At 48.4% G+C, this 14,269-nt stretch overlaps 1 protein-coding gene across 4 annotated transcripts in view; it reads left to right on the forward strand.

The window, feature by feature from the left end:
• Positions 1–14,269, forward strand: part of CASTOR2 (cytosolic arginine sensor for mTORC1 subunit 2) — a 240,379-nt gene that overhangs the window by 104,346 nt on the left and 121,764 nt on the right. For all 4 annotated transcript variants that reach the window (XM_075904288.1, XM_075904289.1, XM_075904290.1 and 1 more), the window contains exon 2: positions 126–196. In XM_075904288.1, coding sequence (XP_075760403.1) covers positions 126–196 — 71 coding nt within the window. The remainder of the gene's footprint in view (positions 1–125; positions 197–14,269) is intronic.

Below are 14,269 nucleotides of genomic sequence, written 5' to 3' on the forward strand. Positions count from 1 at the left end.
AATGGGTCACTCAGCAGGTAATTGGCAGAACCCGAAATAGAATTCTATACACTCAGAAAACTTAAAAAGACAACACAGATGACTCGGCGGATGCTAATCGAGCTCCCATCTGTTCCCTGATGCAGGTGCAAGTTCTTCAGCCTCACAGAAACGCCAGAGGACTACACGATCATTGTGGACGAAGAGGGGTTTCTAGGTAAGTTGTGCAGCGCCCGCTGCTTTGTACGCCGAGCGGAGAGTGAAGCAGGGCGTGTAGATCAGTCGGTAAATGGGAGTGTTTGTACAGCGGTTCTGTTTGTAAATACCAGACACACAGTGACTGAAGAGGCTTTGATCGGTTAAGCAGCTTGCCTCCCTGCTCCGCTGCAAAAGACATGTCACATACGGAATGTGAATAATTTTTAGTGCAAGTTGCCAATTTAAAAAAAAAAAAAAGGAATATGAGGGTTTTTTTGTGGGGGTGGGTAGACGGGGAGAAACAAAAAAACAACCATCTGCACGGGGGCGGGGGACTTCTGGAAATGCACAGACCCAGAGCACCCCCTCACGATGTGACATGGCATTTCGGCAACTCTGCCCCACTCTGCTACTCGGTTCTTTACAGGGGTGTGCGCAAGGGTGGAGCGAGCAGAGGCCACGGGCCCTTCCTCAATCAGTGGACACGCACCGCGAGGTCGACAGCCGCCATGAGCCCCGGGACAAGGTGTGGGGGGCAGCTCTGTGCCCCCAGAAGGGGCGGGGCCTCAGGCAGAAGGGGCGGAGTTGGGGCTTAATGGGTGGTGCTTACCAGGTAACCAGTTAAGCTGTTACCCGTTCACATCCCTAGTTCCCACCCCTTCAGGTGTATCTGTCCCCCAAACAATGTCTGACCAAACAGTTTTAATCAGCACGGTGTCTTCTGCCCTTCCTCAGCCTCACTCTCTTTCTAGTGTACTGGCTCATAGTAGGGATGTTAAATATCAGTTAATTGAATACTCGAGTAACGTCATGTATTCTTATCGGTTAGTCGACTATTCCATAGTCCCCGGAGCCGGGACCAGCAGGCAATGCACTCCAGCCTCACCCCTGGAGAGTCCCCTACAGCCTCTGTATCAGACAGCAGCGCAAAGTGCCAGGCGGGAGCTGGTCTGTGAGGGGAGCCAGTTTAAAACCCAGCTCCCCTCATGGACCGGCTGTCTGTCAGCTTGTGCTGCTGCCTCTGATAAAGAGGCAGCAGCGTGAGGTGGCAGCAGCCCTTGTCTAGGGGGGATCTGGGCTCCTCGACCCGACACAAGTCAGAACTGAGCCGAGCTGCCTGCCTGCCTGGCTCCTTTAAAGTCAGAGCCACGGCGAAGGTAAGTCCTGGACCCAGCATGAGCTAGGACTGAGCCGGGCAGCTGGTCAGCCTGCTAAAAATTTACTGGCAAGGGAGGGTGGAGGGAAATGCGTGTAGTCTATAGCATTAACCTGTAAGCTTTTGCTTACTGGCTAATCGGTTAATCGACTACACTATCACATCCCTAGCTCATAGGGCTCCACACTGGAGTCCCTCAGCAAATCTCCAACACCAAACGAAAATGCCAGCTAAGGAAATTCTGTTCCCCGCCCCCCAGGCTCAAGCCTTTTTGGTGTCTCCACAGAGAGTGTTTTGAGGTGAGTCCCCCGAGCTTAGGTCAACAGTCAAGCTACAGCCTTTGTGCTATTGAAAATAGCTGTGTAGACATGGCCCTGAAGTGGTTTGGGGCCCGAGCTGCAACGTCTAAGCACTTGCGTACACGCCTGTTTTGAAGGCGCTGATATCTGCCCTGCTAGCCCAGGGCTGCCAACCTGGGCTGGGAGGCTCATCCAGTTTGCTTCAAAATGCTCCATGGATGTGCCCCGGGTGCCTGTCAACTTCCCCCTCCACGTGGTTTCTCTCAGGTTCTCCCCCCGAGAGAGAGCGCCACCCCTGTCTCTTTCCTCCCAGCTGCACTGACTGGATTGCTTCCTTCAAATTCCTGCCTGAGCCTAACGTACCCTGTCAGTGTAAGGAAGCGGCGCTCGTACGCAGAGCCAGCCCAAGGGGGTTGGGCGCCGTAGGCAAACTGACTTGGGCTCAATATAGAGAAATTTTCATCTTACAAGCCCTTGTGAGTCTCCTCTTGCAGTCTTGTGAAAACCTCCCACCAATTTTTCAAAGTCCAACACAATACAAATTCTTTGCACCGCGTCTTCAGGATCGCGGCTTGTCATGGCAGAACAGCAGTTGAAGGTTGCCGACCGGCCTTCAGCCAATGGCGAGCAAACACTGACTCAGCTGTATGACTAGGTGACCGAGAGTGACTGCCCTGCCAGGCGGCAAACCCAGGCGGGGCTCTTTTGAAGGTACGCCGTGATACCGGGGAGCTGGATTTACAGTCGCAGCCGTGTTCCACGATGGGAGATTAATAATAGAATCGGCTTCTGAGAGGGCATTGATGCTCTGCTGGCCGAGTGCCGTATCTGATATGTTTGTTTTTAGGAGACAACATGTTAATATTTGTTTTTTAAGGAGAGAAAAAAATTCACTTCCCCCTCACTTGGCGCCCCTCAAAACCTGGTGCCCTCGGCAGTTATATGGTTGGGCCGGCTCTGCTCGTACAGCTCTCAAACTCGAGTTAACCCTCTTTGATTATTGTGGGGTTTATACGTGACATTGCAGCCAGCCACAGTTAAAAATGCAGCCCTGAGGTAAGCGGGTTCTGGGGTGCGGCCGCTAAAGCCTATGTGTGCTGTGGCTTTGCCTGGCTGGAGGGGTGGGGAGGGGAGGAAGCGGCTGTGTGTGCTGCCATTCCCCCTCTCCTGCCCCCTGGCTGGAGCTGTGTGTGTTGCCACCGGCTGCACTCGCTTGTAGACTCCACCTCCACCACTTCCATTGGCTGGGAACTGCAGCCAATGGGAGCGACGGGGGGGTGGAGAGTACCTGCTAACATAGGGCCGCATGGAGCCACCTGTATAGCCCTCCTTCCTGGGAGCTGCACCAGGTAAGCACCTGAATCTCCTACTTCCTCCCTGCCCCCTCCCACAGCCTATCTTCCTCCTTAAACCCTGCACCCTACCTCACCCAGGCCCTGCATCCCCACCCCACTTCTGAACCCTACCATCCTCCCATAGCCTGCAATCCCAGCTCCAGCCCTCTTCTGAACCCTCCTGCCCAGACCCTGCGCCCTCAGCACTACCACTTCCTGCACCCAGACCCCCCCCCATCACCATCCTAAGTTCACTTCTGCACTAAGGATGTTAAGACGCAGATAACTGAGTAATTGTGTAGTCGATACAAATTGCATCAACTACACGATCAGCCAGTATGGGAAGGTGCTCAAAAGGAGCTACCCTCGCCGCGGTTCTGCAGTTTAAATGTAGTAAGAGCCAGGTGTGCAGGCAGCCTGGATCCTACTACATTTAAACTGCTGAGCCACAGCAGGGGTAGTTCCTGGACCCAGCACAAGCAGGGACCGAGCCGGACTTGCTACAGGGACTGAGCCATGGGCTGCTGCCAGGGGCGGGGGGAGCAGCGGCACCACAGAGACAGTACTGGGGGGAACCCAGCACTGGCTCCTGTCCCCCCTCCCCAGCCACACACACACACTTGCTGCCTCTGATATAGAGGCAGCAAGGGGGAGGGGTGAATGTGAGTAGTCAACTCGACTACCCGATAAGCCTAGATTTATCGGGTAGTCGACTACTCTTACATCCCTATCTTGCACCCTGCTCCTTCCCAAACCCTGCACCTCCTCCCTGCTCCCCAGCAGCCTCCTCCAGCACACCGATCCCCCTCATTTCTGGCACAACCCCAGAGCTATGGGGGTCCAACAAAATCCACTAGCCCCAGGCCCCCAGAACAGTTAATCCGGCCTTGCTTAATGCTGCATGTTACCTACTGAGCTAGCGACAAGGAGCATAAGCTTTCATGGGCAAAGACCCACTTCCATCTTTGCCCACGAAAGCTTATGCTCCAATACATCTGCTAGTCTATAAGGTGCTACAGGACTCCTTGTTGCTTTTGCAGATCCAGACTAACATGGCTACCCCTCTGATACTGAGCTAGTTCATCAATTCTCCATGTGCATATCTGATCTTGCCCCTCCTTATTAACCTAGCCTGGCAACTAAAAAACATGCTCGAAGAAAAATATTACATAGCCAGCCCCCTTTTTCCCCCTAAATAAAGCCAAGAAACTCTTCACCCTGCAGTCATGATTTCAGCTTCTCTCTCTCCACCATCCATAACAGACACGCTCCCTCCTGCCAAGCAAAATGTGCTGCCTTCAGCTCTGACCCTGTGCAGTGGGCAAAAGTGGATGTTTTCTAACTGCTTGGGATGTTTCATCACCCATGTGTTGCCAAAAAGTGGGTTTGCGAGCTGCTTTAAGCATGCGGTATTGAACAGTTGTTTAATGGAGGGAATGGTTTGGCGGTGTACGTGGAAATAGCTTGCAGTGCTGTTTATCATGTTGCGATGTTTTTATTTGCTGCTGTTTTATTTAGGGGATGGAATGAGGAAGTGTAGCACTGCTATTAATATTTTTTCAACAGCTGCTGTTTGGGGTTGCAATTTAGAAACCCATTTTGCGAGTTTGGAGACAAATTCAGTCATGAAAGTGTGAAACGGGAATTTAATTAGCCACAAAACTTTAACTATGCAATTACTTCCAAAGCCACCATAATATTTAGTAGTTTTTGTGAGTGCTTATGACTTAAGTATCAAAGCATTAGGTGGAAAAATTAAAAGGCACGTCATTATTAGTGGTAAATGAATAATTTGTAACCAATGATTATTTCGGTGAATTATAGCCTTGTTACAAGAACAGATCATGGTTTTCCTGATTGTGTTAATCTGTTCGGAAGCGTAGGTTTAAATAATTTCATTAAGCATTCCTTGGCCTGTAAATTATCCACGAGGGATGTTGGCTTTGATGGAAGAGGCAGATCCCATGCTACAGTTCTGCTTCCTGATAGGAAGAATGTAACGCTCACGTTTGTGTCTCGGGAGCAAACGGATTCAAAACGTGTTTCCTATGAGTACTCTAAAGCAGGGATGGGAAATGATTTTTGATGAGACGGGCCACTCCAAGATTTTGGTAAGTGCTCAAGGGCTGCTCTTTTCTATGGAGGGGAGGTGCAGGGCTGGGTGCAGAAGGGAGCTTGGGGCACGGGCTTGGGGTGCAGAGTCCTGGAGGAGTGGGAGTGTGGGGTCTGAGAGGGAGTTTGGGTGCAGGAGGGAGTTGTGACCTGGGGCAGAAGATTGGGGTGCAGCAGGGAGTGCAGGATCGGAGAGGGGGCATGGGTGTGGGAGAGGATTCTAGCCTGTGGGTGTAGGAGGAAGTGCAGGAGCTGGGAGGGAGTTGTGACCTGGGGGAGGGGGGGTGCAGAGGGTTTGGGTGGGGACCTGGGGCAGGGAGTTGAAGTGCAGGAAGGGGTGGGGTGCCAGATGCAGGCTGTGGCTGGGAAGCACTTACCTGTGCAGCTCCTGGCCAGCAGCCCAGCAGATCCCCTCAGACAGGGTCCCCAGTTTCTGGCCAATGGGAGCTGCAATGCTTGCGCTGGGGGCAGGGGCAGCATGCACAGGGAGCCTGCCTGAGGGTCCTGGCAGATCATGGGCTGGATCCAAAGCTTGGCAAACTGGATCTTGGCCACAAGTCACCAGAGCCTGATGAAATGCACCTAGAATACTCAAGGAGCTGATAGAGGAGGTATCTGAGCCTCTAGCTATCATCTTTGGAAAATCATGGGAGACAGGAGAGATTCCAGAGGACTGGAAAAGGGCAAATCTAGTGCCCATCTATAAAAAGGGAAATAAGAACAACCCAGGAAACTACAGACCAGTTAGTTTAACTTCTGTGCCAGGGAAGATAATGGAGCAAGTAATTAAGGAAATCATCTGTAAACACTTGGAAAGTGGCAAGGTGATAGGGAACAGCCAGCTCGGATTCGTAAAGAACAAATCATGTCAAACCAATCTGATAGCTTTCTTTAATAGGATAGCGAGTCTTGTGGATAAGGGAGAAGCGGTGGATGTGGTATACCTAGACTTTAGTAAGGCGTTTGATATGGTCTCGCATTATAGTCTTATCAATAAACTAAGTAAATACAACTTAGATGGGGCTACTATAACGTGGGTGCATAACTGGCTGGATAACTGTACTCAGAGAATAGTTTTTCATGGTTCACAATCCTGCTGGAAAGGCATAACAAGTGGGATTCCACAGGGGTCTGTTTTGAGACCGGCTCTGTTCAATATCTTCATCAACGATTTAGATATTGGTATAGAAAGTACGCTTATTCAGTTTGCAGATACCACCAAGCTGGGAGGGGTTGCGACTAATCTGCAGGATAGGGTCATAATTCAAAATGACCTGGACAAATTGGAGAAATGGTCTAAGGTAAATAGGATGAAGTTTAATAAAGACAAATGCAAAGTGCTCCACTTAGGAAGGAACAATCAGTTTCATACATACAGAATGGGAAGCAACTGTCTGGGAAGAAGTTCGGCAGAAAGGGATCTAGGGGTTATAGTGGACCACAAGTTGAATATGAGTCAGCAGTGTGATGCCGTTGCAAAGAAAGCAAACATGATTCTGGGATGCATTAACAGGTGTGTTGCGAGCAAGACACGAGAAGTCATTCTTCCGCTCTACTCTGCGCTGTTAGGCCTCAATTGGAGTATTGCGTTCAGTTCTGGGCACCGCATTTCAAGGAAGATGTGGAGAAATTGAAGAGGGTCCAGAGAAGAGCAACAAGAATGATTAAAGGTCTAGAGAACATGACCTATGAAGGAAGGCTGAAGGAATTGGGTTTGTTTAGTTTGGAAAAGAGAAGATTGAGGAGGGACATGATAGCAGTTTTCAGGTATCTAAAAGGGTGTCATAAGGAGGAGGGAGAAAACTTGTTCATCTTGGCCTCTGAGGATAGAACAAGAAGCAATGAGCTTGAACTGCAGCAAGGGAGGTTTAGGTTGGACATTAGGAAAAAGTTGCTAACTGTCAGGGTGATCAAACACTGGAATAAATTGCCCAGGGAGGTTGTGGAATCTCCATCTCCGGAGATATTTAAGAGTAGGTTGGATAAATGTCTATCAGGGATGGTCTAGACAGTATTTGGTCCTGCCACGAGGGCAGGAGACTGGACTCGATGACCTCTCGAGGTCCCTTCCAGTCCTAGTATTCTATGATTCTGCCCCCCCCCCCCACTCTTTGTATTGTGCTGGCCCCATAAGAGATTGGCCGCCAGCAGCACAGGATAGTTCTTGTCCCTGAAGACCTTAGTCTAGCAGAAGAGACTGACGGGGGGGAGGGGAGGAGATGAGCTGAAGATCCTAGAGCGTGTCGGCGTCGGAGCAAGGAGCAGAGCCCCACGTGTGGCCCCAGTGAGTAAGCTGCCAGCACGGAGTCCTGCTGGCTTTCCATATTTGACACCACCGACGAGCTGGCCCTTGCCAGGGTGCCACTGTGGCAGTAAGAGCCATATGGAAAGTGCTCTTTGAGGACTTGCCCTAAATCCAGCCATTGGTGGCCCTCCCCCTCTATACCGGCATCAGTGCTATCCCTAGAATCGGTAGGTAAAGCTCTGTCTGCACGAGTGAAAACTAACCCTGTTTGCAAGTGGGGTCCACTCAAATAGCAGGTTTGCCTGTTTACAAGAGGAGGTGCACTGAAGTAATTCATTGGTTGTAGTAGGAGTAAATCCTCCAACTAGAGCAGGGCTACTCAACTTTGGAAGCCCCCAGGGGCCACAACGATACTTGCAGCACATACAGAGGGCCGCAACTTAAGTGCGGTTGCATATACATGCAAATATATGTAAATAGCTTCTTTCACACTGATGGGCATGAATACAAAGCACTTCCCACAATGCTCTGGCGCTCCTAGAACCTCCTTCCTGGGGGCAAGAAACGCCGACAGTCTGAACCCGCCTGTTCCAGCCAGCCCGTCCGCTTGTGTCTTTCATTGCACCTGGGAGATGCCTCGCCGTTGTGGAGCATGTTCCCAGTGGAGGCCATGTTCAGAGGAGCCCACCCGCGGGCCACGTGTTGAGCCCCATGTAAACCCAAACCGCACCTCAGGCCTCAAACAAACGGGCTACGGGCCGCGTGTTGAGTAGCCCTGATCTAGACAGACCCTTGTCTCATGTACTGCATGAATCTATATTGCCCCAGGACACCTCAGGGAGTCTGATGGTGCCACCACTCTAACGTAGCAGTTCTTTCTGATTTCATGATTTCGACTTAGTATACCCAAGAAGGGGAAATTGCGGCTTTCCTGGGTTTCATGCTTGTGTTGATGATTGACCTACTAATGCTGTATCCTCTCTAACGTTTGGGGTTCAGTGATGATGTATTAGGTGGTGGTGGTATAAGGAGAATAGTTATTATGGTATTTTCTTCTAGACAGTCATCCATCCATCCCTCCCTCCATCCATGCATCTCCATTCATCCCTTCACACACCTCCATCCACCCACCTCCCTCCATCCATTCATTCACATACCTCCAATCATCCATCCATCTCCATCCATCCACACACATCCATCCATCCATCCATAAATACCCTTTCTTTTTCCCTATATTTGAATACGTTCTCTGTGACTGGTTTCTCCAAGCCAGTGGGTAACTGCGTGCTGGTATGGTGTCTAAATGGTATTTGAGGACAATCCCGTTACATTAATCCACAAAGTGTGGCTCACCCCCAGGAAAATTGCTGTGGATGTGTAACCAGAGACTAAAGAAAGGTGTTTTGGTCCCTGGTAAGACCTGCAATTCCAGGAGCAACTGTGAATGCAAAAGCATCTGCCCCTACAAGTCTGTTAAATGAAGCGGGGACAACAAATGCCTCATCTGCGAGGTCGGTCCCCCGTCTTGCTAATCTGACACTCTCTCTGTCAACTGCTCAGGGCAAGACTTCGCAGGTGCAACAGTGTGGAGGCTGTCCCCTCGTCCACTGTCTTTTTGAACTATCCAGTTCTTTTCCACTTTAGGAAAAAAGGAAGCCGGAAAAACGTTAGCAGTTTCAGCTAGGTTGAGGGTTTGCAGGCTGTCATGTGTGTTAGCATGCCAGCCTTAATGATGTGCCATAATCACTATTAACTGCTCTGACAAAAAAAAAAAAGTGGAGGATAAAATTTATGTGCACGAATAGGGAGAGAGGCAAACTAGTATGAATGGAATGAATCGGATCTATCCTGCATCTTTGCTTTAATTCCATGGTGGTGCGGTGAGGTTTATATGAACATGGATGCTGATTGGTTCCAGTGATCGTTTCTTGTGTCTTTTTCCTGGGGAAAACTATTGCATTAGACTGGTAACACTAGGAGACAATGCGCCGAAAAGTCTTTGTCGTAAAGATGTGGCTGGAAGCTTCCTGAGGTTGGTACAAATGCTTTTCTCCCTCCGACACTCACACCATGACCAGATTTTCCACTGCTTCATCATCTCCAGCAGCGTGGCCCAGCTTCTCGCCAGCTGAGTGTGCAGCCTGTACTCTCCTCCCATCCTTTTGCTTTTTTTCATCCAGCATTTTAGCTTCCGTGTCCTCTAACAGGGAAACGAATGGTGGCGTGTCTGGAGGTAGCGGCGCTTTGAGACCCTGTGTAATATATCCTGGGAACGAGTTGCTGGCATTGCATTCTTGTCCTGGAGATGCCATCAAAATAAAAGATTCAGAGATGGAGCTGAGTTAGACTATAACTAGAAAAACTTAAAAAAACAACTAATAGACCAGTAGCACCTTAAAGACTAACAAAACTTGTAGATGGCATCATGACCTTTCATGGGCACAGTCCACTTCTTCAGATGACTGGAGTATTAAAAGTCCAGATCCAAGAATAAATAAAAGGATGGTTAAAATAATGGGTGGGTGGAGCTGTGTTTTCCTTCAGTGGAATACCCATCAGCGTTCATGCTGTCGCTTTTCAACAGCCCATCTGTTTTTTATTTCTCCATTTCTAATACCAGCTGACTTGTGTGCAGTTCTCTGTATCCTTTTCCACTTGGGAGTCCACCACAAGGCTTTAGTGATGGTTCTGCTCGGGTGGCTTTGGATGCAATGCCATCTATCTCTGCTCCAATTCTACAGTGCACCGTTAGAATTGCACAGTGCGATGTGAAGTGAAGAACTGAATCACTCTTTATCCGCCTTCTCACCTCAATGCTTGAGCGTGCCGAATGGCAGTAACCGACGGGGCCCATATAGCTCGAAGCAGCGGCATAGAGAGGGGAAGATGTTAGGAGTCTCTCTCTTGCATTTCTTCATTGTTGGATTTCTCTCAGTTCTCTGTAGGACCAATATCATTCTGGCCTCCCCCTTTGCTCTGACAAAGAGAAGGGATGGTGTGTAGCCTGTCACTTTTATAAGAAACTAATTTTCCACTGTCTCATCCCAACAATTTTGACAGTGGTTCTTATTGGGTCACTAGGGTGGCTGCTCTTGTTTCCAGAATATTGGACATTTGGTACTTCCGGGAATGGCGTGGGCTTGCCTATGGTTTTGCTTGAGTACCATGGGTAGGGGGACACACGAAACACTCGAAAAGAGTACTGTCCAGCTGGGAACCATAGAAAGGGCCCACCTAAGAGTCAGAGGAATGGGTCTGTGTAACTGTCCTGTAGGTAGTGGATTGTCCATCATATAGTCGAGTGGTTTCCAACCTGTGGTCTATGGACCCCTGGTGGTCCACAACGGTGCAGCAGGGGCTCTTGTGCATTTCAAAGATTGAAATGCTGCATGGATCCCGGGGCCAGCAGGGAGTCTCCTGATCCCGAATTTCATGCGGGTGCTTCCACTTAGAAATGTACAAGAGTCCCTGCGGAAGCGCCCAGTTGGAGCCCAGGGTCAGGGGACTCCCCACTGGCCCCAGGCTTCACGTGGTGTTTCAATCTTTGAAACGCCATGCTAGTCCTTATTGACTAATCGAATAGTCGATGGAAATCCCTTCGATTAATCGAAATTTAACATTCCTGCTGACAAGTGCATCTGATCCAGTTTTTCCTCTCTTTGGCCTCCATATTTCCCTTCCCCAACTGTTCTCCCTTCCCTCATCCCTCTTTATCCCTCTTCCCTCACTGCAGCCCCAGTCCCTGCCCATGTATTCCTCTGCTCCCTCACGTCCCCGACTTCCCCGCGAGGATTTGCATGTTTAATTTCTTTTAAAAATTTGTCATAGGGCTTTCTCAGGTTGCATTTCCCCCAAATCTAAAACCCCTTTAGCAGAGGTGGACTCTAAGAACAGGCCTTTTCATTTCAGATTTCTGCTCATAGTAGGGCTTACATTCATAGTGCCCGGGTGATGAGCAGGTTGAATAGATACCACAACATTGCCGCAGAGCAGTGGTTCTCAATCTGTTTTCTATTGTGAATCCCATATGCAGTTCTCTGTGTGCACCTCCACACAATATACACTACCCATAGGGCCCTGAGGATGTTACACGCGCTGCAGCTGTGTGCTGATTGGGCGACAAGCAGTCTGTGAGCTACAGAACCCCTTCCCCAGAGCCACACACTTGCTATGAGGAAAGCTGGCTTCCAGCCCTCTTGGCTTTTTCTCTGCCCATGCTCACTATAAACCTAACCCTAACCCTTTCAGTGTTTCCAAGGGAGAGCCGTGTTAGCCTGTATCTAAAACAACTTTAAACCCAACAGTGGTCCTGTAGCCACCTTAGAGATGAACAAAAATACATAAATAGTATGAGGAGCTTTTGTGGGCACCACCCACTTCTTCCGATGACAAAGATGGAGCAAGGGGCAACCTCTCTGCCCCGTTGCTCCATCTTTGTCATCTGAAGAAGTGGGTTGTGCCCACCAAAGCCCCGTGATCCTAATCCTTTAATTCAGTGTTTCCCAAATGGTGCGCCGTGGAACCCTGGGGTTCCGCAAAGTGAAAGTAAGGGTTCTGCGAGAACCCGAACGCTCCCACGCCCACTTAAAGAGACAGAGATGAGCCCGGCGTGCAAAGATGCCGGCTCCTTCTCTGGTTCCCTGCTGGGCTTTCAGACACCTCCCCTCCTCTGCTTCTGCTCTGCCTTTACCAAGGGACCTAGCAGCAGCAACAGCTGCTGGTCCCACTTCTCCCGTTCAACCCAAGATTCCCCTCCTCCCGTCCCCCGCTGCTGCTCTGCTTTTACAAAGGGACCAGCTGTTGCTTCTACTAGGTGTTGCGGGAGGGGGGTTGTTTTTGTTGTGTTTTGCTTGACAAACTTTTTCCCTGGCTGTAGGGGTTCCTTAAAATTTTTCCCAGTTTAAAAGGGTTCTGCAATTGGGAAACACTGCTTTAATTACATCTATTTTGCAATCACAATATTGGACTTTACAAATCCTCTTCGGGTTTCAGTTTTTACTTCTTGTCAGGTGCAATAGTCACTTCTGGTCTGATGTGATATAACAGTACTGTCTGGGCCTCGCTCGTAGATGGTAAAGGTGCATCCTCTTGCGGTTTTATATTCAGTGTATAAACAGAGGTTGGGACACCTTCCCCCCCCCCCTCTTTATTAGATTAGTCTGTCGTGTCAGGGGCACAATTTACAGTGGAAAGTAATTTTCAAAAAATGCCTCCTGAGAACGAACATACTCTCCTCTCCCCCACACACACTCTTAGGAGGGATGGGTTATAATAGAACAGTACCTGTAAGAAATTGAAGTTATTTTCACCACTTAGTACAGAGCTGCTGGTTAAAAAAAAAATCTGACACATTTTGGAGGATGGAGATGTTTTGTTAAAATTCACCAGCCCGATAAGGGTCTGCAACGTGGAAGTGACTCTGCCTAGTTACCAGTTCTCTTCAGACATCGTGCCTCAAGTGACCTTGGAGTCTGTCTGATTTTTCTATTTTGCTTCCAGTGGCTGATTCACTAACAGAAAAACATTGCATTGCCTTTGCATCCATTCCTCTCCCTTAGTAGGTTATGGACTGAAAGTCACATTGGTCAATTAGTACAAGCACTAAGCATAATTAGTTCAGTTCATATTGTATTGAAAAAAAAAACCTTCACAAGGGGCAAACAAGCCAGTAGATATAAATATCTCCCTTTTTTTAACCCAGTAACTAGCCCTTTGTACCTCAGACACAGTTGCTTAATTTGCTGTCTGATATTTCTAACCATGAATTCCTTCCCTGGTTCACCACACTCTGGCTATTGGGAGTGCCTGTAAATTGCTAGGCAGAATATATTTTTTCACTTTCTTTCTCTCTCTCTCTTTTTTTTTTTTCATTGATTTAACAGGAATGCAGGAGATTGTGTGTGTGTGTGTGTGTGTGTGTGTGTGTGTGTGTGTGTGTGTGTGTGTGTGTTTGAAATAATGTGCTAATCATTATATAAATACAAATAAAACATGTTGGGAGTTGACAAATGACTACTCAGAAATGTTTGGAAAATTACTTTCCTCCCCCTGATATTTGTGTGTGTTCTGCAGGAGGCCTCGCAATCTAGCGGATAAACCCTGAAGTGACAAATTAGAATAATATGGATTACATTCCTTATTTTGTACTGTGTCCGCTTGGGAAGGAATTTAACTTCACTCTTCCTCAATTTGTCCTATCTCTAAAACTGAGATTAAACTACCCTTTCTCACAGTGTGGGTGGTGCTTAGTGTTTGCAAGGATTATTTATCATGTCTGTTACCCTACACATACAGTCTTTTGACTCATTTTTTTTATGTTACTTTTTTTTTAACTCTTGATTTTAATATTTGTGTTTACATTTTGCCTGGGATTTGACGGAACAGTCCACAAGAGTTGAGCCATACAAATGCTACATCTCACCCAACCAGGAATGTATTGGCTAAGTCTTAGAAACATTCTAGACTAATTTGGAATGAAACTTTGTGCCTGTCCTGCAAAATGCTGTCTTGAAATGCAGTTTATTTTTTTTAAAGATTAATTTTTCTTATTGCAAAATATCGAATAGGAAAATAGAAACTGATAGAACTGTCAGACTGTATCCACTTCGTTTTCTCTTTGTTTGCTAGAAATACATAATGTGCTTTTTATTTTTCAGCATTCACCTGAGAACGTGTCCCGCCCTGTCCCACTAAAATCTGGCCTTTTTCTTTCAGTGGAGCTGCAAATGTAGCCCACACACCTGCTGGGTGTGGTGCACTGTCAGCTATCTTTTAGCTCCTGTGGGAGGATCATGCACTGGGCTCCAGAGGTCCCACGTTCAATTCCACCCACAGCCAACCAGGGACTGCCAGTGTTACACAAACTCTGTGAGCAAAGCCCATGCCAAGATATGTAGAGGAAGTTATGTCGGAGGTGGAAATCTGCTGATTTTTGTAGTTTGTGTGT

This window comes from Pelodiscus sinensis, chromosome 21, assembly GCF_049634645.1.
Source record: "Pelodiscus sinensis isolate JC-2024 chromosome 21, ASM4963464v1, whole genome shotgun sequence".
Classification (NCBI taxonomy): domain Eukaryota; kingdom Metazoa; phylum Chordata; order Testudines; family Trionychidae; genus Pelodiscus; species Pelodiscus sinensis.